The sequence below is a fragment of the Ovis canadensis genome, chromosome 19, assembly GCF_042477335.2.
Source record: "Ovis canadensis isolate MfBH-ARS-UI-01 breed Bighorn chromosome 19, ARS-UI_OviCan_v2, whole genome shotgun sequence".
Lineage (NCBI taxonomy): Eukaryota > Metazoa > Chordata > Mammalia > Artiodactyla > Bovidae > Ovis > Ovis canadensis.
The window spans coordinates 64,814,087-64,842,077 of NC_091263.1; the positions used below are offsets into that span (position 1 = coordinate 64,814,087).

General features: G+C 59.9%; 1 protein-coding gene across 4 annotated transcripts; it reads right to left on the reverse strand.

The window, feature by feature from the left end:
- Nucleotides 1–9: 9 nt before the first annotated feature.
- On the reverse strand, nucleotides 10–27,917 carry SEMA3F (semaphorin 3F). Of its 4 annotated transcripts, XM_069562581.1 has the most exons (20): nucleotides 27,410–27,917; nucleotides 25,790–25,940; nucleotides 23,241–23,398; nucleotides 9,650–9,810; nucleotides 9,486–9,548; nucleotides 9,245–9,364; nucleotides 8,443–8,535; nucleotides 6,717–6,810; nucleotides 5,278–5,397; nucleotides 4,916–5,055; nucleotides 4,686–4,800; nucleotides 4,477–4,546; nucleotides 4,168–4,312; nucleotides 3,094–3,316; nucleotides 2,371–2,459; nucleotides 2,196–2,237; nucleotides 1,855–2,012; nucleotides 1,589–1,656; nucleotides 1,197–1,330; nucleotides 10–548 (listed from the first exon to the last, which is right to left on the reverse strand). In XM_069562581.1, exons 3-20 carry the CDS (start codon nucleotides 23,350–23,352, stop codon nucleotides 117–119), a joined length of 2,379 nt encoding a protein of 792 aa, XP_069418682.1. In that variant the 5' UTR covers nucleotides 23,353–23,398; nucleotides 25,790–25,940; nucleotides 27,410–27,917; the 3' UTR covers nucleotides 10–116. The 4 variants fall into 4 exon arrangements, with proteins under 4 accessions (XP_069418682.1, XP_069418681.1, XP_069418684.1 ...); XM_069562580.1 differs by lacking the exon at nucleotides 25,790–25,940 and having other exon boundaries at nucleotides 27,410–27,895; XM_069562583.1 differs by lacking the exons at nucleotides 8,443–8,535; nucleotides 25,790–25,940 and having other exon boundaries at nucleotides 27,410–27,895.
- Nucleotides 27,918–27,991: the final 74 nt, after the last annotated feature.

Below are 27,991 nucleotides of genomic sequence, written 5' to 3' on the forward strand. Positions count from 1 at the left end.
GGGGCAGGGTGTATATAGAATATAGATATTTTATATATATATATATATATATATCTTTTATATTAAAAGGAACAAGGGCTAGAGGCTGGCCCATTGCAGGGCTCAGACAGCAGGCCTCATGTGTCCGGCGGGTGGTGGCGGCGGTTCCGGGGTTTTTTCTGGTCCTGGGGTTTAGGAGGCCTGGGTGCCCCTGGGGCCTCCCTGGGACTGGGGGGCACGTGGCGCCAGTAGCCCTGGCAGTACTGGTGGATGAGGCCCACTTCTGGCTGGGCCAGCAGCTGGGCCAGCTCTTGGTAACGGGGCTTGGGGGGGCCGGTGCCCGGGGGCGGTGGAATGCTCGCAGCTGGCGGTGGAATGCTCGCAGCTGGCGGTGGGAAGAGGGCCGTACGGATGTCTTCCCGGCCCAGGACATGCAGCTGCACCCGTGTGATGACGTGCTTGAAGTTGTTCTCTGTGGCTGTACAGGAGTAGAGGCCGCTATCGCCAGACTGCAGGGCACGAAGCAGCAAGCCCTGTTCAGTGCGCAGGAAGTGGTCATCCGCGTGGATCTGCAGGGGCAGGGGGTGGAACTCAGGGACTGCAGGACCACCCTGCTGTCCCCACCAGATCAGACCACCTTTGTGGCCACCCCGTGGAGGGACACCCATCTGGAATTTCCATGGAGCAAGAAAAACCCACAGGAAGTGTCCATATGACATCTGAATAAGACACACTGCCATTTCCGGAGGAATGACCGTAAGGGGAGTCTGTACAATGAGAGAATTCTGGAGCATACATACAATTTCTTTTTAATGAGAATAAACAGATGTTGGGGCACCCTCCTAGAATTTCCGTTTAAGAAGGGATTGCCTAGAAGCTATTTCCATAATAGGAGGGCTACCCGATAGAATTTCCAGATGCTGGAACTCATCCACATGACAGTTCCATACAGTGAGGTACACTGCCAATCAAGGACACACATGGAACTCTCACATAAAAAGGCATGCCTACCAACAGTTTCCATGTAACATGGAAACCCCACAGAGTTTCCATATAACCGGATTCACCCAAATGATTTCAAGGGTGCTTGGAAGGACTTTCTTAGAATGAGTTCTGCCCTACTCTTGGTTCCTATACCACGCTTCACCCATGTGGAATTTCTACTGTATGAGGGACACCCTCATCCTCGGCAAGGACCGTGGGGCACAGGAAGTCACCTCGCGGCGCCGGTCACTGGGATCTCGCTGGAACAGCCACTTCACGGTAGCCTGGGGCGAGCGGGGCTGGCACTCAAGGAAGGCTGTGCTCCCGGCCACACCATACTGCACAGACTCCACGGCGTTCTTATTGGCTGCACAGCAAGAGGGCGCCACATGAGAGCAGCTCCACCTCTGGGCAGGCCGCAGGCTGGCAAGGGGCACACACAGCCACACACACCCACACACACAGGCAGGGCTGTGCCCGCAGGCACCCACTCCTGGAGTGGGTGGCCAGGGACATCCCTTCTCCAAAACCCCTCACCTCCGTGGACCATGGGTGGTCTGTGCAGAGCGGGCCCCATGAGCAGCTCTGCGGGCCACATGGTGGTAATAAGACACAGCACACTCACCGTTGGAATTGAACCCACGGCACTGCCTGATGGGGTTCCCGTGCCGGACATCCTGCCGGCGGCTCCGCCTGGATGAAGATAGCTCCTAAAGAAGTATTCTCAAGAAAGCTTATCCCCCGCACTTCCCACCACCAGGTCTCTAGAACCCCAAAACTCCAGGCTAGAATGCCTCACCCACAGAGACCCCCAGGGCAATATCACATCCATCTCTAGACCCCCAGGACAGAGCCTTTCGGTCAGAATTCCCAAGATCTCAGGGTCCGCACCTCTTAGAGGATGCTGTGTAGCGGGAACAGGCTTGGCCATCCCAGGCGCAGTAGGGGTCCCGGGCGAGGCAGCAGTCGGCACAGGCGGCCCCATATGCCTGGCAGCGGTGCAGGCTCAGCTGTGTGACACCCACGGCTGAGGCCACATACAGTTGTTGCTGTGGGTAGGGGTAGGGGCTTGTCAGTTCCCTCCTGGCAGCCAGCCTTCTTTAGGAACCAGCTGAGCTGGGCTCCTCCCCTTCCCGTTAGGTGCCTCAGTATCCCCCATCTCTCTTTACAGGCTTGACCCCAAGGGGAGGCGGGCTCCATGCCCACTCCCAGCCCACCTTGCCTAAACTCACCCTCTTGGAAGAGATGGTCATGGTCTTAACAGGCGCTGGGTCCTAGAAGAAAACAGGCATTAGCGTGAGACCCTGGGGACCCCCCTTCCTGTCCTGACCTGGAGGTCTGAGGTCAGGAGGTGGCACCGAGGGTGGCTGTGGTGAGCGCAACAGGCCCGGGTGGTGTCACACCCACCTTGAAGACCTCCACCTCCTCTAGCATGAGCTCCTCCATCTCCTGGTCGTCCTTAGGCAGCACGATGACCTTCTGCACTGTCCCGCGGTCTGGAACGGGCCGGGCAGGGCCTCAGCGGGGCTGAGGGTGCTGGGAAAGGGGCACCAGCCTCAGCCCCTTCCCCCACCAGGGCCCAGACCCCCAGGGGCAGTGGAGTGGGCGTGCTCTGTGCCAAGGTGGAAGAGCAGCCCCCAGATGAGGGCAAGAGGCCTAAGGGGGCTGGCCCTGCATAAGGAGGGCGCCACGGCTAGAGTCTGCCCCTCTGCACCCAGACCCTCGTTTGGGAAGCTGAGAACAGGATGCAGGATGCGTTCCCCTGGGTTGAGAACTACTGGGACAGCGGTGAACGCGGTCTGCACGTGTACACGAGAGCATGTGCGTACTTGGACCCGGGTGTCCTAGAAGTGCCTGCTTCTGTCGTCCCTCTTCCTGCCCAAACATGGGTCCGCAGGCACCCTGGGTCCCTGTTCTCCCGGCCACCATGGATGAGGATGGGAATGGGGTTTCCCCACCCTCATTCTCAGTCATCCTGGTGATAGAGCGCTCCATGGGCTGAAGGAGGCGGCAGGGGTGACACGGTCAACCTTGTAGCAACCCCCCAGGAGGTCAGGGCCCAGCCCTGTGGGTCAGCACCCTCCACCCGGCGGGCCCAGCGTGGGAGGGGCCGGGAGCAGCAGTGGGTACCTGTGCCCAGGAAAAGCACCTCATAGCGCCCGTCGGCTGCGTCCACCTGGTCCACGGCCACAGTGGTGAGACGATAAGGAGTGCCTGTGCGGACCACCAGGGGCCGCCGCTGCAGAGGGTAGATGGCCTGGTACATGAGCGGGTGGCTGCGCATGAAGTTGATGACTTCATCAGGGTAGTCCTTGGTCGACTTCATGGACGGCGTGAAGGTTCCGCCAGGGCACTGCAGGCAGGTGATGAGAGTCAGGCCCAGTCCCCCCAGGGCCCGCCGGGCCCATTCGCTCCAGAAGAGGTCTCCCCTGTCTGTGCCCACCTGCTCTCTCCCCCTGCTCCACTTCTCAGAGCTGCCCCCCATCTGGGCTTCTGCCCTTCACCCAACCTCTCTGCAGGTCCTGCTCCAGCTGAGGTCCCAAGGTCTCACCCAGCCAGGTCCCATGGCCATCTCCCCAGCTCACGTGCCGTGATCTTGTGGCAGCCATCTGGCAGAGCTGACCGTGGCCTTTCCAGGTCCTCATCCCCACCCACTTGTCTGCTTCCTCTGACTGCTCTTCCAGACCCCCCGACCCCCCGCCCCCCCACTCCACCCCCTGCTCAGCGGGAGCTCCTGCCCCAGCCTAGCCATGTGATCAGATCATGACGTGTTCCTGCGTCCACTCCTTCGGTGGCCCCGTCACAGCAAGATCAGGTGGGTCTCCTCCCTGCTGGGGCTCCTGCCCATCCCACCTCCAGCCTGCCTTGAAGACCTCCCCCACAATGTTTAGCTCCCAAACAACCCCTGCCCCTGCCCCCAGAGGGTGCACCCTGCCACACCCAGTCACCGTCTCTGTTTCAGGATCCTAGCTGGCTTCTTTCACAGCCTGACACTGTTTGTAAACGGTGGAGTTTTCTTTTTAACTTCAACTTTATAGCGGGTGAATGGGGAGTTTATACGTGTGTGTGGTCCACCCTTCCCCCCCGCCTGCCACTTGGCTGTGAGTGTCACAACGGTGGGGCCCACGTCTGCAAAGGGCCTGACCCAGCAGAGGTCTCGGAGAAAGAGAGGAGAGGGAAAGGCGGGCTGAGCGGGGTCCTCACCGTGCCGGGCCGTGGGTAGGGCATCTTCCCTGAGAAGGGCATCCACTGGTAGTTGGGGCCCTCCTTGTGGGCAAAGGGCCCGTTGAAGACCATGCGGATGTCAGCCATGGAGTAGACACACACGGCAGAGCCTCGGAACACAGAGCTGCGGGCAGGGCAGGCTGCTGCTGCGGGTGGCCAGACCCTTGGCCCAGGGCCCCTCCCCAGCCTGCCTTTGCCCACAGCTCCCCACCAGGATGGGGTTCTCCACAAGTCATAGCCCCTCAAATTGCCACCCCCTGCTACTGCAGGCCCTGGCCCCAGCCTCACCCTGAGGAGGTGAAGACAGCATAGATGACTGGGTTCCTCACATCCTGGGTCTGCTGGACAAAAACATCCTCTGGGGATAGAAAGAGAGGGGGCTGGGAGCATACCCCAGAGCCCTGCCCACTCCAGGGAGGCAGCACACCACGCTTTCCTGACCACCCATCTGGCCGCCCTCCCCTGCAGTGGCCACTGGCCCCCGCCCGGGTGCTCACGGAGCTCGTCGAAGTGGGTCTCGATGCCATCCTCGCCTGGCACAGAGCAGACCAGCCTCGCCTTCAGGAACGTGCTCCACTTGTTGACCAGGCAGCAGTGGCCGCCGTCATCATTCTGGGGGGGCAGGCGCTGAGTCAGATCAGCTCGCTCACCCCCAAGACCCCGCCAAAGCTGGGCTGACAAGAGCCAGGACCGGGCCTGGGCAGGGGGCAGCAAAGGGGCTTCGTACCAGGCAGATCCGCCCAATGCGGGCGTACACAGCAGGGCTCTGCGGCGCCTCTATGGACCGCTCACGGAAGAAGAAGTAGAGCTTGTCATCGTTGCGCTCGGCGCTGTCAGGGATGAGCTCGGCGTGGATGAAAGAAGGGTCTGCAGGCGGGCAGGAGTCGGCAGGCAGGGCCCTCCTCAGACAAGGCTTCTTGCCCAGGTCAGGTGTAGGAACACCCCCAACCCTTCCCTTAACCCAGGATAAGAAACCACCCTTGCCCTAGCCAGTCAAGGGCCCCCAGATTTTCCATGAGTGTTGCCTTAGGGTCACCGTGCAGCACCCCAGACATGCTGCCCACTGGAGCTGTTGCGGGCTGTTCTCACCATTGAGCCACCGAGAGTTGTACTGATCTGTGCGCATGGCCGTCTGCTTGCCAAGGGTGCGGAAGATGGCTGCGTCCGTGCCCATGAAGTCGATGTACACGCCTGCATAGAGCTCCTCGTCTGCAGGTGGGCCAGTGAGTCAGGGGGACAGTGCACAGCTCAGGTGACCTCCGGGGCAGGGGCCCGTCTCCCCCACTCAGGTTCTCCCGGGTGGTCATGCCACCAGTGGGGCGCTGGGGACTGTTTTGACGACTGGTTCTGGGAGGACTGGGATTGGTTGCAGCCAGAGCCGATATTTGTGGAGTAAATGCTCCCACCATGGCTGATTTCAAGCTATTACCCGGAGTCACCGAGCAGAGTGGGGAAGAGCTACTCAAACCAGTGGACAGTATCTCTCACGGATATTCACAGAAGATGTAAATAATCTCAAGAATATAGATAATAATAAAATGTAGTAAAATAATTAGGAAGTAATGTGTTTGGAGTATCTTCACTTTTGTCTTGACAGTAATTTAATTGTAAGCTTATATAATTGACTTTTTAATAATATCTGTGTTTAATAGCTGCTCCACAAAATACCTGAACATTTAACAGAAAATCTGACAAGTGCGCTGGCTCCAGCCCACCACTCCAAGCTGCTCCTCTAAGGTTTTCCCAGCAGGTCTGGTCTTCCCCCATCGGACTCCCTGGTCTGGATCCTGCCATCCAGCTAGGAGACCTTCTCACCAAGATGGGGGAAGATAAAGCCCACCCACCGCCTTTCCCAGGCTTGGAGGTGGCACACGGCCCAGCAGCTGCTGAGAGGCAGACTTGCTGGGCAGCCGGAAAACAGGCCGAGTGCAGGGACCTGGGTCAGCACGCGGCTTGCCCGACCTGGGGCTAGGGGGCCGCAGCTGCTCCTGAGGCCCCAGGCAGGACTCCTCAGAGAACCTTCTCCCAACTCCCCCAGACACCTGGCCAGACCAGAAACCAACTCTCCCAGTCAGTCTCTGGGCCAACACCCTCCATTGGCGCTGCCTCGTGGGCCTCCCCTGGTCTCCCAGACGATCTAAGGCACACTCTGGGACCAGCCCTCCTATAGGCCTCAGTGCAGACCCTGCTTGTCTTTTCCTAGGAAGGCTGCAGTCTGGAGGGCTTTGACCTTCACATGGACCCCAATGTGGATTTCAGGGTAGAATCTGGCCTCCCGAGCCTATCTCCACCCCACTATCCAAGGGGCTGGATGCAGGCTCATGCCACCTCGTCTCTGCCCCTCAGCTACTGGGGTCTGGTCTGTACCCTTCCCCTTGCCAAGAGAGGCCACAATGCGGGGGGCGGGTTTCAGACACGGCGATCTCACGGTCTCTTCCCTGGTATAAGTGTTGGCGCCATGCTCCCTGCGCCAGAGGCAGAGGTCACACCTTTAGGCCACAGAACCGGGGTGGGGTGAGGGCACTCACTGATGAGGGCTGAGGCTGTGTCCAGCTTGGGGTCGTAGGGACACTTGCCCTTTCCTGACTCGAGCTTCTCAGGCTCCAGGTAGAAGACGTAATCCTGTAGGGCAGAGAGGGGCGCAGCGTCGTCCAGGCTGTCCCACAGCCAGGGAAGGTGAGGGTCACCGGGCTCCCAGGGTGACAGTGAGCCCCCAGGGGAACCCTGAAGCCACCCTGCTTCCCTCCCCAGATCTCACTGGGTTTTAACTCCATCTGGCCAGGTCTCCCAGGGCACGGTCGTGCTGTGGGTTCCCGAGAAGTTGTTTCCTGGTCCAGGTCTCAGATAAGACCTGGGCATCACAGGTCTCAGAGGACGCTGCTTTGGGGACCATGAGAGGGGGATGGGGTGGGCTTATGGGGGCTTCAGCCCCTCCGTGCCAGCTGGTTCAGGGAGACTCTGCCCAGGGCCCCCCAGTGGGCCACAGAGGCACACCTCTCTGAGCTGTGGCTGCCAGTCTCAGGCCACAGGAGGGCTGCTGACCCAACCAGGGCAGGGGGACTGGCCAAGGGCCTGGGGTCCTGCCCTTTGCCATCAGGTCCCACCAGGCCCGAGGGCTCTGAGGTTATTGTGCTGCCGGGTTTCGCGCTCTACCTGTGGTCCTTGGGACAGACTAATAGAGCAGGGCTTTTTCCCTGCCCCTCAGCAGAGCCCCCAGCCCCACACATCTCTGTGGGGAGCTGGGAGTTGAGGGGTCTAGCCCGGACCACGTGGAATTCACAAAGCCCCCCAGACCTCCCACCCATCCCTGCAGATGCTAGGAGGCAGGCTGGTAGAGGCCCTGGGACCAGGACAAGCTCACGAGGTTAAGGGAGGGAGAAGAGACAGGCAAGAGGCAGGAAGAAGGCGCAGCAGCGGGCAGGGATGGTGATGGGAAGGTGCACACAGGCCTGCTTCCAGTTCCACTCTGCACACACACGGGGCTGCACACAAAGCTTGGCACGCGCCACAGCCAACACACGGAACCCACTGTTCACACCCTGGGCACACACACACACACAGTCTGAGCGATCCCACCTTTCAGCACTCCCTGCCACAGACGCACCAGCTCAAGTGACCACTTGCTCTGTCACTCACCGGCAGCCCCTGCCCCCCTGCCCGCCCCTGCCCAGCCCCGGCCCCTCCAGCCCCGGCCCCCAGTGCCCCCTCCCCCCAGTGCCCCCCAGCCCAGCCTTGTCCCAGGTCAAGTCTAGTAGAAACACAGTTCTGCCCCTCCCACCCCGGGCAGGGGGCTGTGCAGGATACCTGCATTAACGCATGCCCCAGGGCAGGCCTAGGGCACCGACCCCTGAGAGCTACGTCAGGCTGAACACACGCGCCATATTCCTGCACTAGGTGCTGAGTAAGGTGTGGGCTGGAGAGTGCCCTACGTGTGCCCACGCATATGTTGGTGTGTGCTCACACATGTCTACACACGTGTTCTGAGGGTGTTCTGGCTGTCCCCAGGGCTCCTGTCTTCCCCAACTGGTGACTTCATGATTTCTTGTCACACTGAGGCTGACACGAGTCCAACTGGGAATGCCTTCAGAGCCTGAGGGCACTGCAGGGAAAGGGGTGGGAGGGGGCACACAGGTAGACAGAAGACCCTGGGGAGGCTGGCCTGGGGTACGGGTTCCTGGCTGGAAGGCCAGGCCCGGGGTGAGTTCGGTTCTGAGGCAGTACTGCCTGGCAAGGGCCTGGAGGGATGAGGCCCACCTGGCGTGGGGCTGTGGGCGTCGGGTAGAGGGCGCCATCGGTGGCTCTGCTGCCTCGGCCTCTGACCACCTGCATCTGGGTCCAGGGCGTGGCCTGAGAAGACGAGGAACACAGGTTAGAGCCAGGGGTGGCAGGGGCTGGGGGAGCGGGCTTGGGCTGCCAGCCTCTCACACCACACACACCAGGGACACACACAGGCACACTGGGCCCCCTGGGTTCACACATGCACTGCCGTGAGGACACGTCCACACAGCTGGGGCACACCTGCATACACCCATGCCCCTTTGGTCCAGTCGCTCTCACACATACTCTACAAGGTCACACCAGCTCACACGCACGCCCACATGGAAATGGAGTGGGGTAGAAGCAGGCGGGCAGAGCTGAGGAAGGGGCAGCTCTCCCCCAGGCCGTGGGGCAGAAGCTGGCCCCGGCGTCCAGCCTCCTAACACTGAGGCCCCTGCCAGGCCCTCTGGGTTGGCTGCAGGGGCACCGTCCACAGGCAAAGCCAAGAGAACTGCTGCCAGGTATGGAGTGAGCGCTTACTACACGCCAGGCACAGTGCTAAGCGCTCTGAGAGCATCAGCTCACTGCCGCCTCCTCACACCAACCTGTGAGAAAGGCAGCTATGAGCCCCGTTTTCAGGTGCGGAAACGGAGGCTCTGAGAGGTGGAAGACATCACTCACCCATGGTCACAGGGCCAGGAGGTGGCAGGGCTGGGGCTCAGGCCCGTGCTCCCGTGAGAACCCTGGAAGGCAGCTCCCAGTGAGGGCGGCCTCGGGCCTGGGGCGGGGCGGGGCTTACCTCTGCACGGCGGCCACGGTTTACATAGGCACACACGGGGTTGTAGGCTCCAGTGCCACACACGTACAGGTGTGTTCGGTTCCAGGGCTGGATGAGCCTGACAAAGTTCCCGCACTCACCCTGGGGCCGGAGAGAAAGCCAAGGAGATGCCCAGATGCCTGCCGGGCTCCATGCCTTCCTGGGGTCCCCGTGCCCCCTGCCCTCCCCACCCCAGCCCACCCGTGGACCCCACTGCACTCACGTTGCCATCCTTGCCTGAGAGCACGCACTCTTCAATGCGCTGTGGGGTGGCTGCCCAGTGGATCTGCCAGAGAGGGGGATCAGAGGGCCTGCCGGCGGGGGCCCCCACCCTGGGGGCCCACATCCCCCCACATTCCCCTGCCCCACATCTGGCCTGGCCCTTACAATGAGGGGCTCGCGGTTGATGTCATGCAGGTCCAGGGACAGCACGTAGTCCTTGCTGCCCACATACATGCGGTCATGGTCCTCGTCCTTGAACAGGATTCGGTAGTCGCTTGTGTTGAGAAGGAAGTTGAAGAGGTGGGCGGTGCCTGTGGCCTTAAGCTCTGCGGGTGGAGGGCAGGGCAGCAGTCAGGGCACCCGGAGGCCAGCCAGCCATCCCCCTCGACAGAAGCAGCAGTCCCGCCCCACAGTCATCTCAGCCTCCGCTTCCCCTGCAGAGCCTACTTGGTAACCTCTTGAGTCCCTGACATTCTAGGAGGAGAAAGTGGGATGACAGGTGGGCAAGCCAGGGAAGGGGCCACACCCAAAGCTGGGGCCCTGATTCATCGGCAGCCCAGCCAGTCTCCAGGTCCCAGTGAAAGCACAGTGGGCGCGGGTCAGGGCACGTGATGGCATCAAAGGCTCTGCTCAGGTGAGGGTTAATGCTCCCACGCTCAGGGTGGAGCCAGCTTCCCACAGGGGCCTAAAAGGGTTAATGAGCAGGGGTGTGGGGGTGGAGGCAGGTGCATCAAGGGAAGCCCGGAGACGCTGGCACAGAGCCAGGGCACCCTGTCCTCACCCCAGCTGCCAACAAGGCAGGGGGCAAAGTGGGCACACACAAGGTCCCCACCTTGTCGGAAGCAGATTAGCCAGGACATCAGAAAGCCTTGCTGGAAGCAAACTGCCCAAGAGAGCTTGGGCTTCCCCCGGACCCCATGGGGTTGCTGATGGTGGAACCCTCAGGCCACTTCCTGGAACCAGCCAGGAAGTCCTTCCCAGGAAAGAGGCCCGCCCTCTAGGGCTGCAGCATCCCTGGAGGCTGGGAGCAGCGTCCATCTGAGTCCTCAGCTTCCCTTCCGTGTGGCCCTCTGACCCACAGGCTGCTGGGGGAAAGCCCTCCTTTCTGAGGATGAAAGTTAGGAGGGAACTTGGCTAGTGATAGGCCAATGACAGCGGATTCCAGGAAACTTAAGAACCTTCCTCCTCTGGGAGAGGGAGTTCCGAGGGGTCCCTGTGGCAGGCCCCTCCTCCACCCACCCCCAGCAATTTTCAGCTTCACCAGAGAGGACTGATTGTAACCAGGGTGATGGATATTCACCAGCACAGGAGACTTGAGACGGCAGCACGCAGAACCAACAGTATGCATGTATATACCCGGCCCAGGTACACACACATGTACATATCGGTCCTACACCACATGAGGCACCCACCAAGGGAGATCAAACATGCATTCTCCCTGCCCACAGCTGGTGACCCATTTCACAGGTGGGGCAACCGAGGAGAGACCTGGAGCGGGGGGAAGAGCTGGGATCTGAGGTCCTCCTCAAGGTGGAACAGCAGGGGGCTCCCTCCCATTAGCCCAGGCCACCTTCTACTGGGGCAGCTGTCTCTGACTGGCCTGGCTGACCCTGACCCCCCGCTGTGCTCTGGGGAGCTGGGAAGGGAGCTGGAGAGGCTGAGCCTGAGAGCAGCTCTGAACGGGAGCTTCAGGATGTGCTGATATGGGCGTGTGAGGTGGGCCGGGAGCCAGGGGACTCCCACAGCAGACCCGGAGGCCACGTCTGAGGCTGTGCCCTGCCCAGCCCTGACTACGGCAAGAGAATACAGGTGATGACCTTGGCCCACCGCGGGGACGCAGGGACGCCAAGGGATCAAAGGGCCGATCCCTGCCTGGCTCCGGCCTCGTCGGCGGTGCCTCTGAAGTCCTGGGCAGGGCAGCCTGGGCACCTGTCCTGCACCTGTTGTTGGGCCACTCGGAGTCCCCTGCCTGGCCACCCAGCCATCGTGACAACAGGAAAGTAAACACTCCCCCACCCCCAGGGCCAGGAAGTGGCCAGAGAGGAAGTGGGGCTGCCAGCAGAGCCCCCCCAGGCTGGGACAGCCCGCCAGGGTTTATTTATACCCTGGCTGGGGGCATGGCCTTGACGGTGCCCTTACCCATCCTGCTGGGCTAGGGGGCATTTGGGGGGCAACAGGGGGAAGGGAGGCGAGGCTCAAGTGGGCACCTTCAGACACAGGGATCTAGGGTAGGGGGGAGTTTCAAATATCTAGCCCCAGGGATGCAACTGGCTATAATCCCTACATCCCTGCCCAGCCCTGTGGGCCCCTATAATCTCAGCCCTCCCATTCTACAGTGCCAGGAGCCCCCAAGTTTTCCAAATCCCCCTCTCAAGTTCAAAGTGCTGCGAGGACAGAGGAGAAGGCCATTCAGCAGATGAGGAAACAGGCCTACAGGAGGAGCAGGAGGCTCGCCTTGACCTGACACCCTCCCTCACAACCCTCCGGGTCCCTGCCCTGGGGGGAGAGGTGGGAATGGAGGGAGCCTCTCACTTAGTCATCCTGTATCTATCAGGAGCGAAGCCCTGTGCTCACAGCATCCAGTTTACAGATGACAGGCAGAGCAGGAAAGTGACACATCGGAGTGCGCAGAGCATGGGATTCCCGCCCAGGCCCACGGCCTTTTGGACTGAAGGAGGGGCCAGCCCTGGCAGAGCTCATCCTGGTGGTGGTGGGGACTGCCTGCTGGGAGGGCCAGGGCCGGAAGGTGACTCGTCCTCCACTGACAGGGCACATGACTCAGGACCTTTGGGACCCCTCCCAGTGGCCACGGGATATGGCGTCAATGGCTCTGTTGTCACAGGGTGTGATGTTTTGGTCACTGTGGAAACAGGCAGGTGTGGGGATCCCCCATAAGGCTGTATAGAGTAGGGAAGGGACGGGCCAGGGGCCAGGAACCTTTGGCCCTGCCATGGGCCCCTGGCATGGGCTTCAGGAGCCCGGTTGGGGTCACTTAGTGCTCATTTCCTGCATGCCAGATTGTAGTAAAGAATTACAACAAGGGTCCCTGTGACAGCCCTGCAGCCCCAGCTCCAGACAGGAAGACTGAGGCCCAGGGGAGAGTGGTGCTCACCTTAGGTCACCAGGCAAGGACTGAAACTGGTATCCTGTCCCCACCTCCCCTCTGCCACAGAGTGAAAGAACAGGGGGTCTTCTTCACTCCTCCGAGAAGCCCAGCTGAAGGCAGGTGGTGGCTGAGTAGTCCTGGGCATACTGTTCTGACACCTGCAGCATCAGCAGGCCTAGAACCTAGGGCTGCCAGCTCCAGTGAGGGGCAGGGACTTGGGCCCAGGGTACCTGGGGGCCTGAGCACGCATGGGTGTACAAGGGGGAGCTGACATGGACCCAGGCTGCTCACGTCCTCAGGCCAGTCCCTACCTCTGCTCCACTTGTTCCAGGCCCAGTTCTGATAGCGGGAGTGTCACCCCACTGCCGCAACCCCAGGAAGATACAGACGGAGGGGCCAGGGCACAACCAGCCCAATCCAAGGCTCTCCAGGTGCCAGGGATTCAAATCTGGATGAGCTCTCATTTTGGGGAGAGGGTGGTGTGCCTGGGTGATGCTCCAGGGACGAGTTCCCCACCCCCAGGCACTATTGCAGGCTGGGCACAAGCCGGGTGGGGCAATATCCGGGAAGGCTTTTCCCGTCATCGGGAAGGAAGAGACTTTTCTGGCATAGGCCACCTCATTTCCGCAGCCGCTCCCAGTCTTGACAGTCTCCCATGGCCATTAGACACTTGGGGTCCTGGCCCAGAACGGCCTGGCAAAGGTCCAGGGGCAGGAACTTTCTCAGCGTACAGGAGCCTAATCCTGGGGGGTCTCTGTTTCCTCCTCTCTGGGAAGCACTTGGTGCCTCATTTGAAAGGAGGAGGTGGGCGAGGACAGTGCTGACGGGGCGTGTCTGCAGCCCTCACCCACAGACCCCGAGTGGGCGGCCCCTGACCCCTGCTGCCCGTCTCTAGGACACCAGGTCTGTCGCCAGTGAGGCAGGGGCTGCTGCAAGAGGGGGGTCTTGGAGCAGAGATGGGTACCCCGCCCCCTTGGTTACAGCCCTACAAAGCAGCAGGCCTTGACTGACAGTGTCACCTCTGGGGCTGTGCATGGGTACTTCGAGCTGATAGACAGGTCCTGGCAGCCCAGCCCTGACCTCTGACTTCATGTGGGCTGGGGCAGCCCTAATTCCTAAGATGAAGAGAAATGAGGCAGAGGGTGAGGGGCAGGGGTGCGCCAGGGTGTCTGTCAGGACTCTATCCTCTGGTCCTTCTGAGAAAGGAAACCGAGGTGGACAAGGAGATGGGAGCAGGAGCAGGAGGGGCAGGGTCCCTCCTGGACACCCTCGTGGGCGCTGGGCAGGGGTGGCCCCCAGCCCCTTCATCACTCCCCCAAGCTGTGAGGGGCCCCAGAGGAAGGCCCAGGGGCTGGGCTGGCCCCCTGGCTCCCGGCCTAATCCTCTTTTAATGAGCGGCCAGCCGGAAGGCCTCAGCCCCTGGCCACAGCCTTGCAACCCCGGAGCTCCAGCCAGGCCGAGCGGGGGGCAGGGCAGCCCTAAAGCCTTTGCAGGCACCTTTCTCCCTGCTCAGCACCCCACCTCCCACATACCTCAATGCCAGGGTCCCGACATCTGCAGGGATACACCAGGGTGACATGTGCCTCGTGCTAATTGTCTCCTAGGTACTTACCATTTATTCAGGTCCAGGTCCCACATGGGGCTGAGCAGGGGAGGCCGTCACCTTTGATTCAGGGGCTGACTCCCCCAGTCCCTTCCCTCCGCCACCCCTCGGGATGTTTTAGATGGGAACCCCTAGAAGCCAGACCCAGGGGTTTGCCTGGGGCTTAAGCTGTCTGCTCCCTGGGGGATGGGGGGCAGGCTCTAGGTTCCTCTGGCCCCAAGCCCATCAAACTCTTTCCTCTCCAATCCCATCTCTGAATCAGGCTGTCCAGAGCACAGACCCACAGGCCTCCCTAGGAGCCATCCATACTCGCCCCTCTTCCCCCCAGGCAGGTGAGCCAGGTCAGTGCCAACAAAACCAATTACAGCAGCTCTCACCCAATTAGCAACTAATTATGGCCTCGTAGTCCATTCAACATAATTAACATGTAAATGACTCCGCGTGTTTATATTCAATAACGGCTCTGATTGAATTTAATTTAAAAGTCTGAACTGGGGACCCTGTTACCGTATTTCACCACTTAGAGCTGCCACTTCCTGGGAACGTCAGCTTCTCCAGGGGAGAAGGACCCAAGGCCAGAGTGGACGGCGGAGGGACAGGCACCAAGACAGTGGCCGAGCCCTGGAGAGGGTGGAGATGTTTGTAGTCCCTGGCTCCCTGACATGCCTATCCCAGGGATATGGGGAGGTGGTAAGATCAGACCTTGATGGGACCCTCAGGATAGGAAATCCTCTAGAACAAGGGGCCCCTTCTCAAGAGCTACTGTAAACATTGCAGCTGTTCGGTAAACACCAAGCTGGAGCAGTCCAGCTGGGCTAAACTCTGCTGCGGGCTCCCCTCTCATTTTGGGGGCAAAGGGCTGGAGGCTGGGGCCCGGCAGGCCCAGGCGTGCTGTTCCCACGCCCGTTCTGCCCCAGCGCCCACCTGCCCCGCCCAAGAGAAGACAGGCTGGGGGCACATCTCATCCCAACCCAGGAAAAACCAGGTGGGAAGCGGCAGCAAGGTCACTCCCTGGCACACACAGGAGGAGAGCAGAGGTTGGTTCTACACATCTCCCCGAGAAGGATGTCCAATGACTTTCAACCACTGTGTCCTAGCTGGTAGGGGGCCCTCCATCTAGGTGCCTCCACTGAACCCTGCCCGGCCCCGGGGCCACATGGTGCCTGATTGTTCTAGGTCTGGGCTGGTGGTTCCAGCGGCCAGGACCTCCTGCCTGGACCGGAATGGTGTGCCTAGGAGGACACCTTTGGCATTTGTGGGCCAGGCAAAGTTCAGAGCTCTAGCCCAGCTTGGAAAAGACACAGTGTGGTCAAGGAGGCAGGCTTGAAGGAGCAGGGTAGCCCCCAAGCCTGGGGTGGAAGGAGAGGGCCTGAGCCAGGCAAGCAGCTCACACTGGAATGTGCCCCCAAGAAGTGGGAAGCGGGTGGGAAGAGGGGGCGGGTCCTGAGGGGAGGGTGGCACCCACCCCTTTCTCAGGTGGAGAGAGTGGATCAGAGCCTTCAGTTCCTCAGGCCTGGGGGCCCACCCCTCCTCCCACATTCCAGACCTGGCCCGGAAGCCCCTCGCTCCTTACTCCACCTCCTCCTCCCTTCTGTGACTGCAAAAGACAACAAACTCTCCATGGCTCATTTACTCTGATAAATCAACCAGACGGACAGGCCAGGATGAGACCAACAGGCTGGTGGGTGTCAAGACCTTCCTCCTGCCCTGGGCCCCGCCCTCATCTCTGCCCTTTTCAGACTCCTGGAGTCCGTCCCTGCAGCCCCATTCATGTCACCCACCGAGAGATTCCCAGGGTGCCCCAGACCATCTTAGCTCCCTCCCTAGTATTCAGGTGGGGAAACTGAGGCATCATCACACAGGCAGCTGTGTGCTTAGGGTCAGCTCTGGGGCATACGGTGAGGCTGTGTCAGGAGTCCAGCAGGACTCAGCTGCTCACCCGTCCAGAAAGGCAGCGAGTACTCTACACAGGCCTGGTGCTGGGACTTGGAGAGTGCTGAGCAAAATGAGAGCATAGAGGAGCCCGGAGTGCCACCCATTCTATCCCGATTGCTGCAGGAGCCCACGAGGCCCCCACGCTCTAGCAGCCGCTCTGCAGTTATAGTGTAAGACCGACTGGAGCCACCCACACGGGCTGACCAGCAGGTCCACACAGTGGACTCTGCTTCTGGAAGGAAATGAGGGCATCAGCACGGAGCCCTAAATGGGAAGAAACAAGGTTCTTGGCCGGGTGCAGAGACCTGAGAGGAAAGAGCATGTCCGGGTAGGAAGCCAAGCAGGGGTCATGGTGGTGACGGAGGAGATGGAGGCAAGAGGGGACCGGGAGGCAGAAAGGAAGGAAGAAGACTAGGGGGAGGGGGGAGAAGCCAAAGCCTTTTGCCCCAAAGGCCTCCTGGTCCCTGGAGCCGGCTGTTACTTTGGGACTGTTCCTGCCCTGCAGAGATGCGGCAAATGGGCAATACTTGCCAGCAGCCCCAGTGGGAACACCACAAGTCAGCCTAGCTGGGCCTCCCACCGGCCACGGGCCGGCCTCCTGGAACCTAGGCCAGCAGCCACCGCCCAGACCCCATTCTTTGCCGGGTCAGGATCAGTGATCAGGGTCTGGAGCCCAGGAGGCCTCCACCCTCTCCCTGGGGCTGCTCGGCAAGCTGGGAGGGGGGGCGAGGGCCTGCAGGCCTGCCAAGCTCAGGCACCCACGTGAGCTGGGCTTTGGATTCAGATCGGAGCCTTCTGGCATCCAGGCCTCTGGCAAAGGCCCTCTTGCTATTTCTAAGAAAAATGCAGCAGGAATCTTCTCTGCTTCTCCAAAGCTCCAAGGGCTCTCTTGGGGCGGGGCTCAGATTCCCAGGACAGCGCCAGGTCAGGCCAAGCAAACATGCTCTCGGCCCAGTTGTGTAGATGCCCAAGTAAGCAGTCCAGGTCTGGTCACCCCAAGCACAAGCTGTAAGAGCCAGAACAGTGCTCAGGGTGGGGGTGGGGGTGGGGTCACTGCAGCTGATCATGGGCACCACGATGGGCATAAACCAGACTGTGGCACCCATCTCCGGAGAGACGCCCCCCAGGGCATCCCCTCCCCAAATGCACTGTCTTTCCCCCAGTATGTATGTGGTACCTCTACCATGAAATAAAGAGCTTAAAAACCAAACCCAAAAGGGAGAAAATGCAAACTCTATGTCTTACCACCGAGAGCGAGCCCCATCTAGCATCTTGCCCTTTCCCCAAGTGCTGCACCACACACACCGCCTCTGCTTCTGTTCTTCCAGAAATCTCCCTTCCCCTGTTGGAGATACAGCTTCCTCCAAAATGCCTGTCCAGATGCTCACAGCAGAAGTCCTCCTCCTCCTGACCCCACTCCACCCACAGGGCTCAGGGCGTCTTTTGCAGCCTTTTCCAGACACCGTCTGCTTCACCACAGGTTAGAAATCTACAGGGAGAGGTGAGGCGCTGCAGACTTCTTGGACATCCCCAGGACTAGCCCTCACCTGTCTGCCAACCTCAGAGTAGCTCCTAGTTTCTGAGACTTCCTTTCACCAGAGCCACAACGGTGTACACAAAGTTAATACTCTAAACACAATGAGGTCAGCATCATTTTTTATCCCCATTTTACAGATGAGGCAACAGGACACAGAGGGACTTCAGTACGTAAGGTCTACCCTCGGCCAGGATGCAAGCTGGGCAGCTTGAGACTTCTGGATGCTGCTTCCACGGGACCACTGCCATCCTCACCTTACATGGAGAAACCAGAGGTGGGAAAGCTTAGGCTACCCATCTGAGATCACACAGCTGAGAAGGTAGGATGGGCTCTGTCTGCCTTCCAGGCCAGCCCTCTCAACCAGCACAGCATCACCTCTGCATTCAACCAAATGTAAGTGTCCTGCTCTGCCTGACCTGGGGGAGGAGCTGGAGGTCTCCTAGTTGTCAGGAGTCAAGTACCCACAGCTCTGGAGACATCCCTCTGAACCCCCCACCACCTCTGGAGGGGTCACGGAGTTGGAGGTGCGCATACACAGGTGCAGACAGCCAGGAGCCCACTCTGAGGCCGCTGCCTCTCAAGCCACAGGGTAAAAGATGCCTTTATGGGCCAGGATGAGATTTTTATCTTGGTGGTTTCTCTTTAAATTCTTTACGATTACGAAGCAGCGGGGGCTGCCAAGGAACATGATTTATTCCTTGAGCATGCACCAGCTCCTCACTCCGTGCCAAGAGAAGCTGGAGCCAGGGAGGGAGGGGCAGGCATCGTGCCAGGCACCCAGAGACAAGGCCTGTGCTACGGAGGCCCAGCCAGTGGCGGTCCCATCTGAAGCTTGGCGGGACCTGGAAGGACCACAGCTGAGGCCCTCAGCCCTGGCCTGGCTGACCCCGGCGGGGCCTCGGGCAGGTTCTCGGCAAGCACAAGGACCTGCCCCGCTCTCTCTGACGGCGATCCGTGGCCGGCTGAGGGACAGCCAACCAGCCCCGCCAGGACCTCCCAACTCCCCAAGCGGCTGCTTTGAAGGTCCATCTCGGGAGAGGGGGTAGCTCTCATTTCCAGGAAAACTGAGGTACCAGATGCAGGGATCTGGGCTCAAGTTCGTGCTTTGGGTTTCCTTCCTCCCTTGTCTGGCTCATCCTGGAATACTCAGCCCTCCCCAGTTTGTGATCGCCAAGTTTCACTGTAATTGTCAAAGCCATCTACCCAGCTTTCTGGTGCCACTCCTGGCCTCCAAGCTCCTTCTCACCCTTCCCTTTCAATCTCAAGCTCTAAGCCTGCTTGGCTGGCCAGGGAGCCCCGAGGGGGCAAGGGAGGGTCCTTAAGCTCCCTAGGCCTGCCCCAACCCATGCTCAGTCAGGGCAGCTAAGACGAAGCTTGCTAGAGACTCTTCCACTTCAGTCTGTATTCACCCCATACTCACTCTCCCTTGGGTGAAGTAAACGGACTGTGACCCTTCCTAACCTCCAATCTCTTCATTTCCTAATAAGGAGGCCAGGCGACTCTCGTTCAGCCACACACACATGATGTAAGTGGTGGCCCTCTTCTGGGCCATTTACCCCAAAGACTCAGAGGCTGGGCTGATGTGGGCTGGGGGGCAGTGACCAGCACCCACCTGTTCACCCGCCACCTACAGAATGTCCTTCCCGCCGGGCAAGCCAGATATGCCCAGTCTGAGAAGGCTGAACCCCAGGGCTGCTCTGGACGTCGGAGCTCTTTCCTCTCCTGGACTCTGTTTTTCCTTCTCTGAAGGGAGACAGCTTCCCAGGGGACTCTGATCAGTGGAGGGGCTGGGGTGACGGACAGCTGGATTCATAGGAAAGGAGCAAACCCAGATGCTGTTTCTCCAGCGGGAGAGAGCATAAGAAGCCTGCCCAGTGCAAACTCAACACTTTCCTTGGGAAGTAAGCCTGGACAGGCTATGGGCGGCACTGCAGGGTCCTCGAGGCTTAGACCAAGCTCGTGGGAGATGGCTGGGCCTGCCTCACCAGCCTGCCCTCCAGCCTAGTCTTGGGACAGGCTCGGGCATCAGGCGGAGCCACGTTCCATCTGAGTCTGGCTCCTGAGTGACCCGGGAAAGCCTCTGGGTCTGATTCTTCACAGGAAACCCAGGCAGCCCTCCTCCCCAGGCCTTGATGGGACTACCACTTGGTTATCATCACGGGTACCTACTGTGATTTCTATTATTTTCATCTTTCCTGACCTCCCCTGGCAAGGTGACCTTCCACTCCATCTCCCGGCTCCTGCCTCAGTTTCTCAGTAGCCTGGCCACCTCATGTCATCACAAGATCTCTTTCCCTCTCCAAACACCTCTTGACCTCAAGTCCTGGCCAAAGCCAGTCCAGGCAGGAGCTGTGTCTTGTTGGGGGTGGCTTCCTGGGAAAAAGTAAACATTCCCTACGCTGAACAAAGGAGCTGGCAGGGCCTTCATACCTCCCTCTGCAGTGGGAGGTGGTACCCCAGGGCTTGGACAGTCTCAGGGTGGGGGAAGGAGGGTATTTTTTCCTCCCAGACTTGGCCAGTGACTCTGGGGTTAAGAGGACTCCAGCCCCAGGCAAGGATGGATAGAAAAAAGAAGGTCCTGATGGCCAGGTCACTAGTTCTAAGCATCCATGAGCACTCAAAGAATGCCTCTCCTGCTCTGGAAAACCTTCCCCACTTGACCCTCATTTCCGCATGACCCTGGCTGTGCTTCTGGTGGGACAGGATAGGAGATGGGCCATAGGATTTCTCCCACTCCGCCTGGGCCCCTTCTCCTTACACCCTCTCCAGGCTTTCGGCCTGGCTGGGGCGCCCAGGCTGATGGGCAGGCAGCAAGCCCAAGCCTGGCCCAGTTCCTGCCTTTGTTCCTTTATCTGCCCTGGGCAGCGTGGCCCCCCTCACACCAACACCTCTGGCTTATTAGAGGGTCTCGGCTGACTGGGCTGGAACTAGCATCTCTCAACTGCCCAAGGAGGGGAGGGGATATGACTAGGCCAAATTCCCGAGGCCTGGTAGGCCAGCTGCTTTCATCTATCCACAGATGGAGAAGCTGAGGCATGGAGCTGCTGTGACCGTCAGGGCTCCTAACAGCACCCCTCCCTGTGCCCCTTGGGTATATGCAACAGGAGGCAGTCCCTCCAGCCTTAGAAACAGCCAGGCCAGGACCCCCAGGTTTCGTAGATGTCGGTCTCCATTCTCACTCCACAAATGCTCACTGAGGGCCTACCCACCACCGAGGGCCGCGCCATAGATATCTCCTGGCTGAGACCATCCAACATGACAGGGGAGAAGGGTGCCTGGGGCCTGGTGCACAGTAAGTGCTAGGCTCCCAGGAGGCATGGGCCAACTGGGTGTCCACTGTCTTTTCAGACACTCTGTCTGGGAGCACCCCACCCTGTTCACTGCACAGCCCCAAGTACGACTCAGCACAGGGCCTGGCACATGGCAGGGACTCAAGTGTCTACTGTAAGTGGCATCCACGCATAAAAGCAGGACAGGAGACCACGTGGGAGACGGAAAGGTCATTCAGGACAGAGAAACCTGCTTGTGCAAAGGCACAGAGGCCCAGGGATGGGGTGGCCCCAGGCAGCCTCCAGCCCCGCCCCAGGCTGCCACAACAGTCAGTGCCACAGGCTGGCTGCCAGCGAGCTGGGCTTTTAGTCAGTGTGGGTGTCGGCTGCAGAGCTAATTGAGAGGGAATCGACCTGACTGATGTGAGCGTCAGGCGTCGGCAAGACCGGGACACCAGGACACCAGGGTTCTATTTCTGGCCTCGCCTTTGCCTCCTGCCTGACCTTGGCCCTGCCCTCATCTGAGCCTCAGTTTCTCTCTCTGGAAAACAGGAACAAAATCTTCTGTCCCTTTGCCCCTGCAGGTCCAAGAAGGTTTAAAAGGAGCATCCAGAGACCCTCCCTCTGTCTCGTGCCTTCTACTTCCTCTCATGGATCTCCAAGATGATGACAAACACCCAGAGTGGATGTCTGGGCTCCAGGATTCCAAGGGTCTGGAAACCAAGTCATCCTCCCAGCCCCTGTTGTGGGCGGTAGGGGGGTGTTCTATTCTTCCTGCCAGCACCCTGGGTTGGGAAGGGAATAAGAGGGGGATGGGACCCCTTCAGTATTTATTAATATGCTCTGAGAACTTCCACCAGGGAATGGTAGCAGTATCAGTGGAATGAATATCTCACCTTCCCAGGCCTAGGAGAGGGGTTGTTTCTTTTGTCCATTTCTCAGGCCCTGCGTAGGACTCCTCCCTCCCTAGGCGCACTCTCAGAAATTCACTCCCTACACCCCCCATCAAGTTGCAGGAATGATATGGAGGCCAAGAGAGGGGTTCTTCCAGGGGACATGGGAACATGGTGAGGAGGGGCTGGGCCTCATCAAGCCTGAGGAAGGAAAGGCTGACCCAGCCTCTCACCCTAGTAAGGGTACCTGGAAATCTGGTCAGCCAGGGCTGAGTTGGCCCCACCCAGGACAAGCAGCTGAATAAGGTCACTCTGGGTCAGAGGAGGGCAGAGGCTGAAAACTCAGCAGTGACCCCAGGTCCCCCAGGCATAGTCTCTGTCTCTTTTCTCAGGCCAAGGGTAGACTCTTTAGATCATGTCTTTGAGTTAGTGGCTACTGAGTGAGCCACTGGTATGTCTGAGGATGTGGGCCACATGTATTCACCAGCCTAGCTGGTTAGCTGCAAAGGTGATGGAGCTGGACCAGCATCTCACTCTGCAGACCCCAACTCATCATTAAAACCTTTCACTGTGTGCGTGCGTGCTAAGTTGCTTCAGTTGTGTCTGACTCTTTAAGACCCTATGGACTGTAGTCCGCCATGCTCCTTGGTCCACAGGATTCTCCAGGCAAGAATACTGGAGTGGGTTGCCATGTCCTCCTCCAGGGGATCTTCCCAACCCAGGGATCAAACCTGCATCTCCTGCGGTTCCTGCATTGTAGGTGGATTCTTTATGGCTGAGCCACCAGGAAAGCCCAAAAACCTTCCGGTGATTTCAGGCAAAGTGCTCACTGGGGATCTCGGGCCTGTCACAACAGCACGTGTTATCCCTGAACTCACCACGGGCCCTAGACTCCTCCAGTCACAACACAAGAGCCCCCTCCCCAATTCTTAGAAGCCCCTCCTACCTAGAGACCCCTAGGATGGTTCCTCAAACACCCACACCCCAGAGGAGCAGATCCTGCTCCTCTAGCTTTTGGAGGCCTCATCGTCTGTCCGACCGTCTGATCGATCAGGCAGGGCAGGACCAGTGGCAGGGAAGGGCTTCTGCAAGCACAAGTCTGAAAGATGTGACGCCTCTGTCTCCCCCAGTTATCACATGGACAGACACCCTGCAGACTCGAGCCCAGAGGCCATGCATTCTGGCTCTAGAAGCGGCCCAGACTCATGGCCCTTCTCTAAATGTCTAAGCAGTCCAGTCTCTAGCTTTTCCCAGAAAGTCACCACCTCCCCCAACCCCTACAAACCACCCAGTGTGACCCATGTGGCTGTACAATTTGTTCTTTCTTGCTCTGACCTCTCCTCTCTCTCCTTTGAAACAGGACAAAATGCTCTGGACAGGGGGATGCGAGGGAACTGCAAGGGAGCCTCTTACCTTTATATGAGAGCCGGATCCGGGGCATGGCTGGGAGGTAGTCCTGGGTGGGGGCAGCTGGCCAGGCCCCAGTGAGCAGGGAAGCCCAAAGGAGGAGACCAGCGACAGGCATTGTGGAAGGGGCCTACGGCCCAGGAGTCAGGCAGCTGTCTATGCACCTGGGAGGAGGAACAAGGTTGAGATATGTGAGGCAGAGCAAGGTATTCTGTCGGACCAACATTTTCTTGTGTAATTCTGCCAAAGGTACCTCAGTTTCCCTATCTGAACAACTAGGGTGATAGGTACCTCTGTGCTCACATCCTCAGCCTGGGGCCATGAATACCATAACGTGAAAATCTCATATACTTTCCTGTCCCTAACAATGGGTCTGAAGACCAAGCAACTGGGTGCAGTCTAGGGTCAACAGGGCTAACAGGGGCCAGTGGACACTCAAACCCTTCCCCAACCACAGCTTCCAGACTTCCGTTCACAGGGCTCAGCTCAAGGAGGTGATCTTACATCCTTCTCCAGTTTCCATGCATCCACCTCCCAACCAAATGGGCTGTTCCTTCCTCTCCCACTTCAGGGAATGGGGGAAGAGACGGGTCCAATCCTGCAGGCTCCAGCCAAATCTCTCCTCTCAGTAAAGGGAAACCTGAGCCTGATGATTAGAGCTGGGAGCAGAAGAGAGCGGAGGATAAGTGAGAAACACATAGATGGCCTAGAGAGAGACAGCAGCCAGAACAGGAAAGGCAAAGAACAGCAGGGCCTACTTCTACTGAAATCACAGCAGGAGGGATCCAGGTCAGACATACAGAAGGACTTCCTGCCCACGAAATTTCCAACTCTGCCTACAGAGACCAAAGAAGGGGAGCGAGGGTGGCCACCAGGCCAGGGGCAGGGTCTGAGCCAGCCTCAGTGTCCCCTCAGTGCAGAGCTCTGATACAAACCTCCAGCAGGCCCAAGTTTCCACACAATGTTTTTCAAATATTGTCTCCCCAGGCAGGCTGGCTGTTGGGTAAACGCAGCCCAGCACCAGTTGTCAGAACATATTGCTCCCTCCCGGCGAAAATCAGCGCCAACTTCCCAACACCCCCCCCCCCACCCAGATGCACTGTGGGTGGGGGCAACAATGACAGTGTGAGCCCCACCCCCCAGAACTGCCAGGTCTATTTCCTTCTCCCATGGGAGACAGGGACCCTAGGCCCATTTCTAGGACTCTGGGGTGGGGAGGGGAGGCTGAGGGGTATTGTGATCTGTTAATCCCCTGCCCTGGCTGGCATCCACTGAGGCAAGGCTCCACATTAGGACTGTCCAGTCTCACTCGACAGACCCCAATGTCCTCCTGGGACCCACCTCCCCTGAGCCCTTGCCTCTTCTGCCAACAAACCACTGGTGATTCCTCAGACAGGAAGTGCAGCCTCAAGCAGCCTGACCCATTCCCCATGTGGTGCTCTCTGTGGGCACACCCTCTCCGGGGTACCTCTCAGGTTCCATCAAAACCTCCCATCACAGGTGCTAGGGAGGCTGGCTGAGGGAGGGGAGAATCAGAACCCGCCACGCCCCCTGTCCGCTGGGGCACAAAGCTGAAGCTGACTGAATGGCAGGCCCTGATTGTGGGGGGTGGTGTGGGAGAAAGGGCTGTGCAGCTACCGGCACCTTCAGGTGCACCTGGGAGGCCCCCTCTAACAGCTGTGGATATACACACATCCAAACTTACATGCCTGCACTAGTCCTTACAAGCATATATATATATATACACACATATATGTTTGTTCAAGAACTCGACCTGCTAGTGGGGTGGGGCTCAAGGAAGTGGGGAGACGCTATTCTAGCTCTCTCGCTATTCTAGCTCTCTCGGGGAGGGCTAGATGCAGGCTGAGTCCCTTGGAGAGCTTTGATCCTAGGTATCAGGGGGCTGGGGTGACTCGCCTCCCCTCCTCCCTGTGACCTCATTTCTCCTACATCCATTTCCATGGTGACAAGGTCAGGGTCACCAAGGACAGTGTTGGGAGTCCTCCCAAGGAGTCCAGGAACCTGGAGGGCCCTGCTCCACTGGGCCCCTATAGGGACCTCCCACAATGCTTTGGCCTTTTAAAGGGGTTAACAGGGGATGTTCAAATCTGTTGGGGCCTCAGGCCCAAGTCTAGGCCCCCTCTTTGGCAGCTTGGGGGATACAGGAGAGGAGGAGAAGGAAGGAGGAGGAGGAAGAGGAAGACAGAGATAGGGATGGGGCAGGCATTTCCACAGTTGTTTCTCCCCTGCCAGTCCCTGGATGCAGTCCACTCAGCCCCAGTCCCAGAGTAGCCCCTGGAGCAGTTGGGTCCAGCCCAGGTGGGTGGACAGAGAAGGAACAGCCACCGCCACCTGGGAGCCCACCAGGAGGAGAGCAGAGAAGGAAGGAAAGAAGGCTGGCGGGAGGGAGCAAGGGAGGGAGGCAGGCGGGAGGGAGGAGGAGAAAGGGAGGAGAGAGGGAGGGACGGAGGAGAGACGTTCGAACAAAGAACCGAGGAGCTGGGGCTGGCAAGGGGTGCAGGGAGGGGCAGCCAGACGAAGGGGTCCGGAGGCACCTGGGGGCGGAGCAGGGGGCTGGGAGGTCACATTGTCCAGCCTGATCCAGACTTCTTGGGATTGGGCGGGTGGGGGGCACGGGTGGGGGTTGGACAGCCTGCCTCAGGGAAGGACGGTCGGCTCCTGCGAGCTGAGAACTGGATGGAAAGGCTGCGGGGGGAACATGATGGAAAAATTATTAACAGTACCCCACCCCCCATCTAGCTCCTCCGACACCCCCCTCCAGCAGGCCAGAGCTCCTTCCTGACTCCTTGGCTTCCCCCTCCCCCAACAGCCTATGGACCAGAAAGCAGAGACACCCCAGCACAGCTGATGTTGAAAACCCCTCTTTCGTGGTCAGAGTTTCCTAGTCAAGGTCACCTGGGCTTGGCTCCATCTTCCCCTCAAGGTATGCTTAGAGCAGCAGGGGGCTGAGGCTGGGTTCCCTCCTCTCCCCAACCCCCGCACTTCCCTTCCGGGCCTGGCTCCTTCAGAACTGAGGGGCAGCAGCGGTGGGGGAAGCATGCCCAGTGTCCTCACCCTCCAGGACACCTTACCCCAAGGGTCCGGGCACACTCCCTGGGCAGCCTGGAAAAAGGCTCCATCTCTATCCAACCCCCGGGACTGGTATGAGCCTACCAACCTCTGGGTGCAGTTTCTCTATCTCTGCAATTAGAACAGGGGCTTCTGGGAGACAATCTGGATGAATTGATGAGGACAAGAACCCCCAATCTCCAGAGCCGACACATTAGCGCTTTAGGTTCACACCCCACCTCCCCCAGGTGTTCATGGGCTGGTGTTCATAACACAGTTATCTCAAGAATCAGAAGTTATTTATCCAGGCAGGCCTGCAGCCCTAGCTCCAGCCGAGCCCTCCTGGGCCACCTTGACACTCTCTGGTCCCACCTGCTCTAGGAAAGTCCACCAAGCTCCTCTCCCCTACCCACTCCACCACTTGGGCCCCAGCCTGACCAGAATGGGGTGGATGGGGGGGCTTGACTGCAGGCTCTCCCAGGTCACTTACTACCCACATACAGCAGAGCCCCTAATCCAAGCAAAATGCCCTGCTGGAAGGCAGACACGGACTAGCGGCTGGGTCAGGGGGCTGGCACAGGGCTGGGAGAAAAGCCTTGGGGCTGGCCGTCCTGCCCGGGCTGATCTTGGAGACCCTCCACGAGGGGGCTGCCAGGGTAGCGCTTCCCTTGCAGCGGACGATCCCCAGATTCCAACAGTGAGACAGGGCAGGGGTACCTACTAGGGAAGAGAGCTGCCTGAGGCGTTAGTGGGAGAGCTCAGCCAGGGGAAGGGGCATCAGGCCTCCAGCTACAGCAGCAAGGAGGCGTATGGGAGCACCCACCCACCCAGAACCTCTCGGAGAAAAAGTTGCTTTGCACACTGGTGACCCCGCAGGCCACATCCTTCACACATCTCCACGTCGCTTCGATGTTGAGGGTCCGGGCAGCCCGCACAGGTACAGCGCCCACTCTAGTCCTGTCGTCCTCCCGTCCGCGGGAAGCCCCCTGCCTCTCCGAGCCCCGCGCCCCAGACACTTCCGCAGAGTTGCAGTGCCGCGGGGCCCAGAGGGATCGCGGGGTGGCCGGGCCGCCTGCCCGCTCCATCCCGGTTCCCGCCGCACTCACCTCTTCCACGGCGGCGGGGCCTGGGCTCCCGAGTGGCGGCGGCGGCGGCAGCAGAGAGGCTCCCGGTTGGGCCGGTCCGCGCTAGCGGCCCCCCGGGGCCATGGCCCTGCCCGCGCCCTCTCGCCGCTGTGCCTGAGCCGGGGTCGGCGCCGCGGCCCCGGCTTAACGGGGTCTACTGGCTTCGGGCGCGTCAGCAGTCGAGGCCCCGGACCCCATCCCGGGCCATGGGAAGGCTCAGGGGCGCTCGGGGCCGCCTCCCCCCGGGTGGGCTGCGGGCGCCCCCTGGCCGGCGCGCCGAGGGCGCATTCCCCGGCGCGGGGCGCGGGCGACAGCGCGCGCTCGGCTTCGGGGCGCTGCGCTCGGTTTGGCCCACAGGCACTGTGCTCGCCTGGTCTCTGGAGTGGGGCTGGGCGGCCGCGCTGGGTTGCGCCCGGGGCTCACCGGGCCGCGGCCGTTCGCTCGCTGGCTCGCTCGCTCTGGTCTCGCGGCCGCCGGCGGGACGGGGCGCTCGGAGCGGCGCGGGGAGCGCCGGCAATTGGCCGCCCGTGGGCGACATTTGCATAGCGCGGCCCCGCCCCGCCC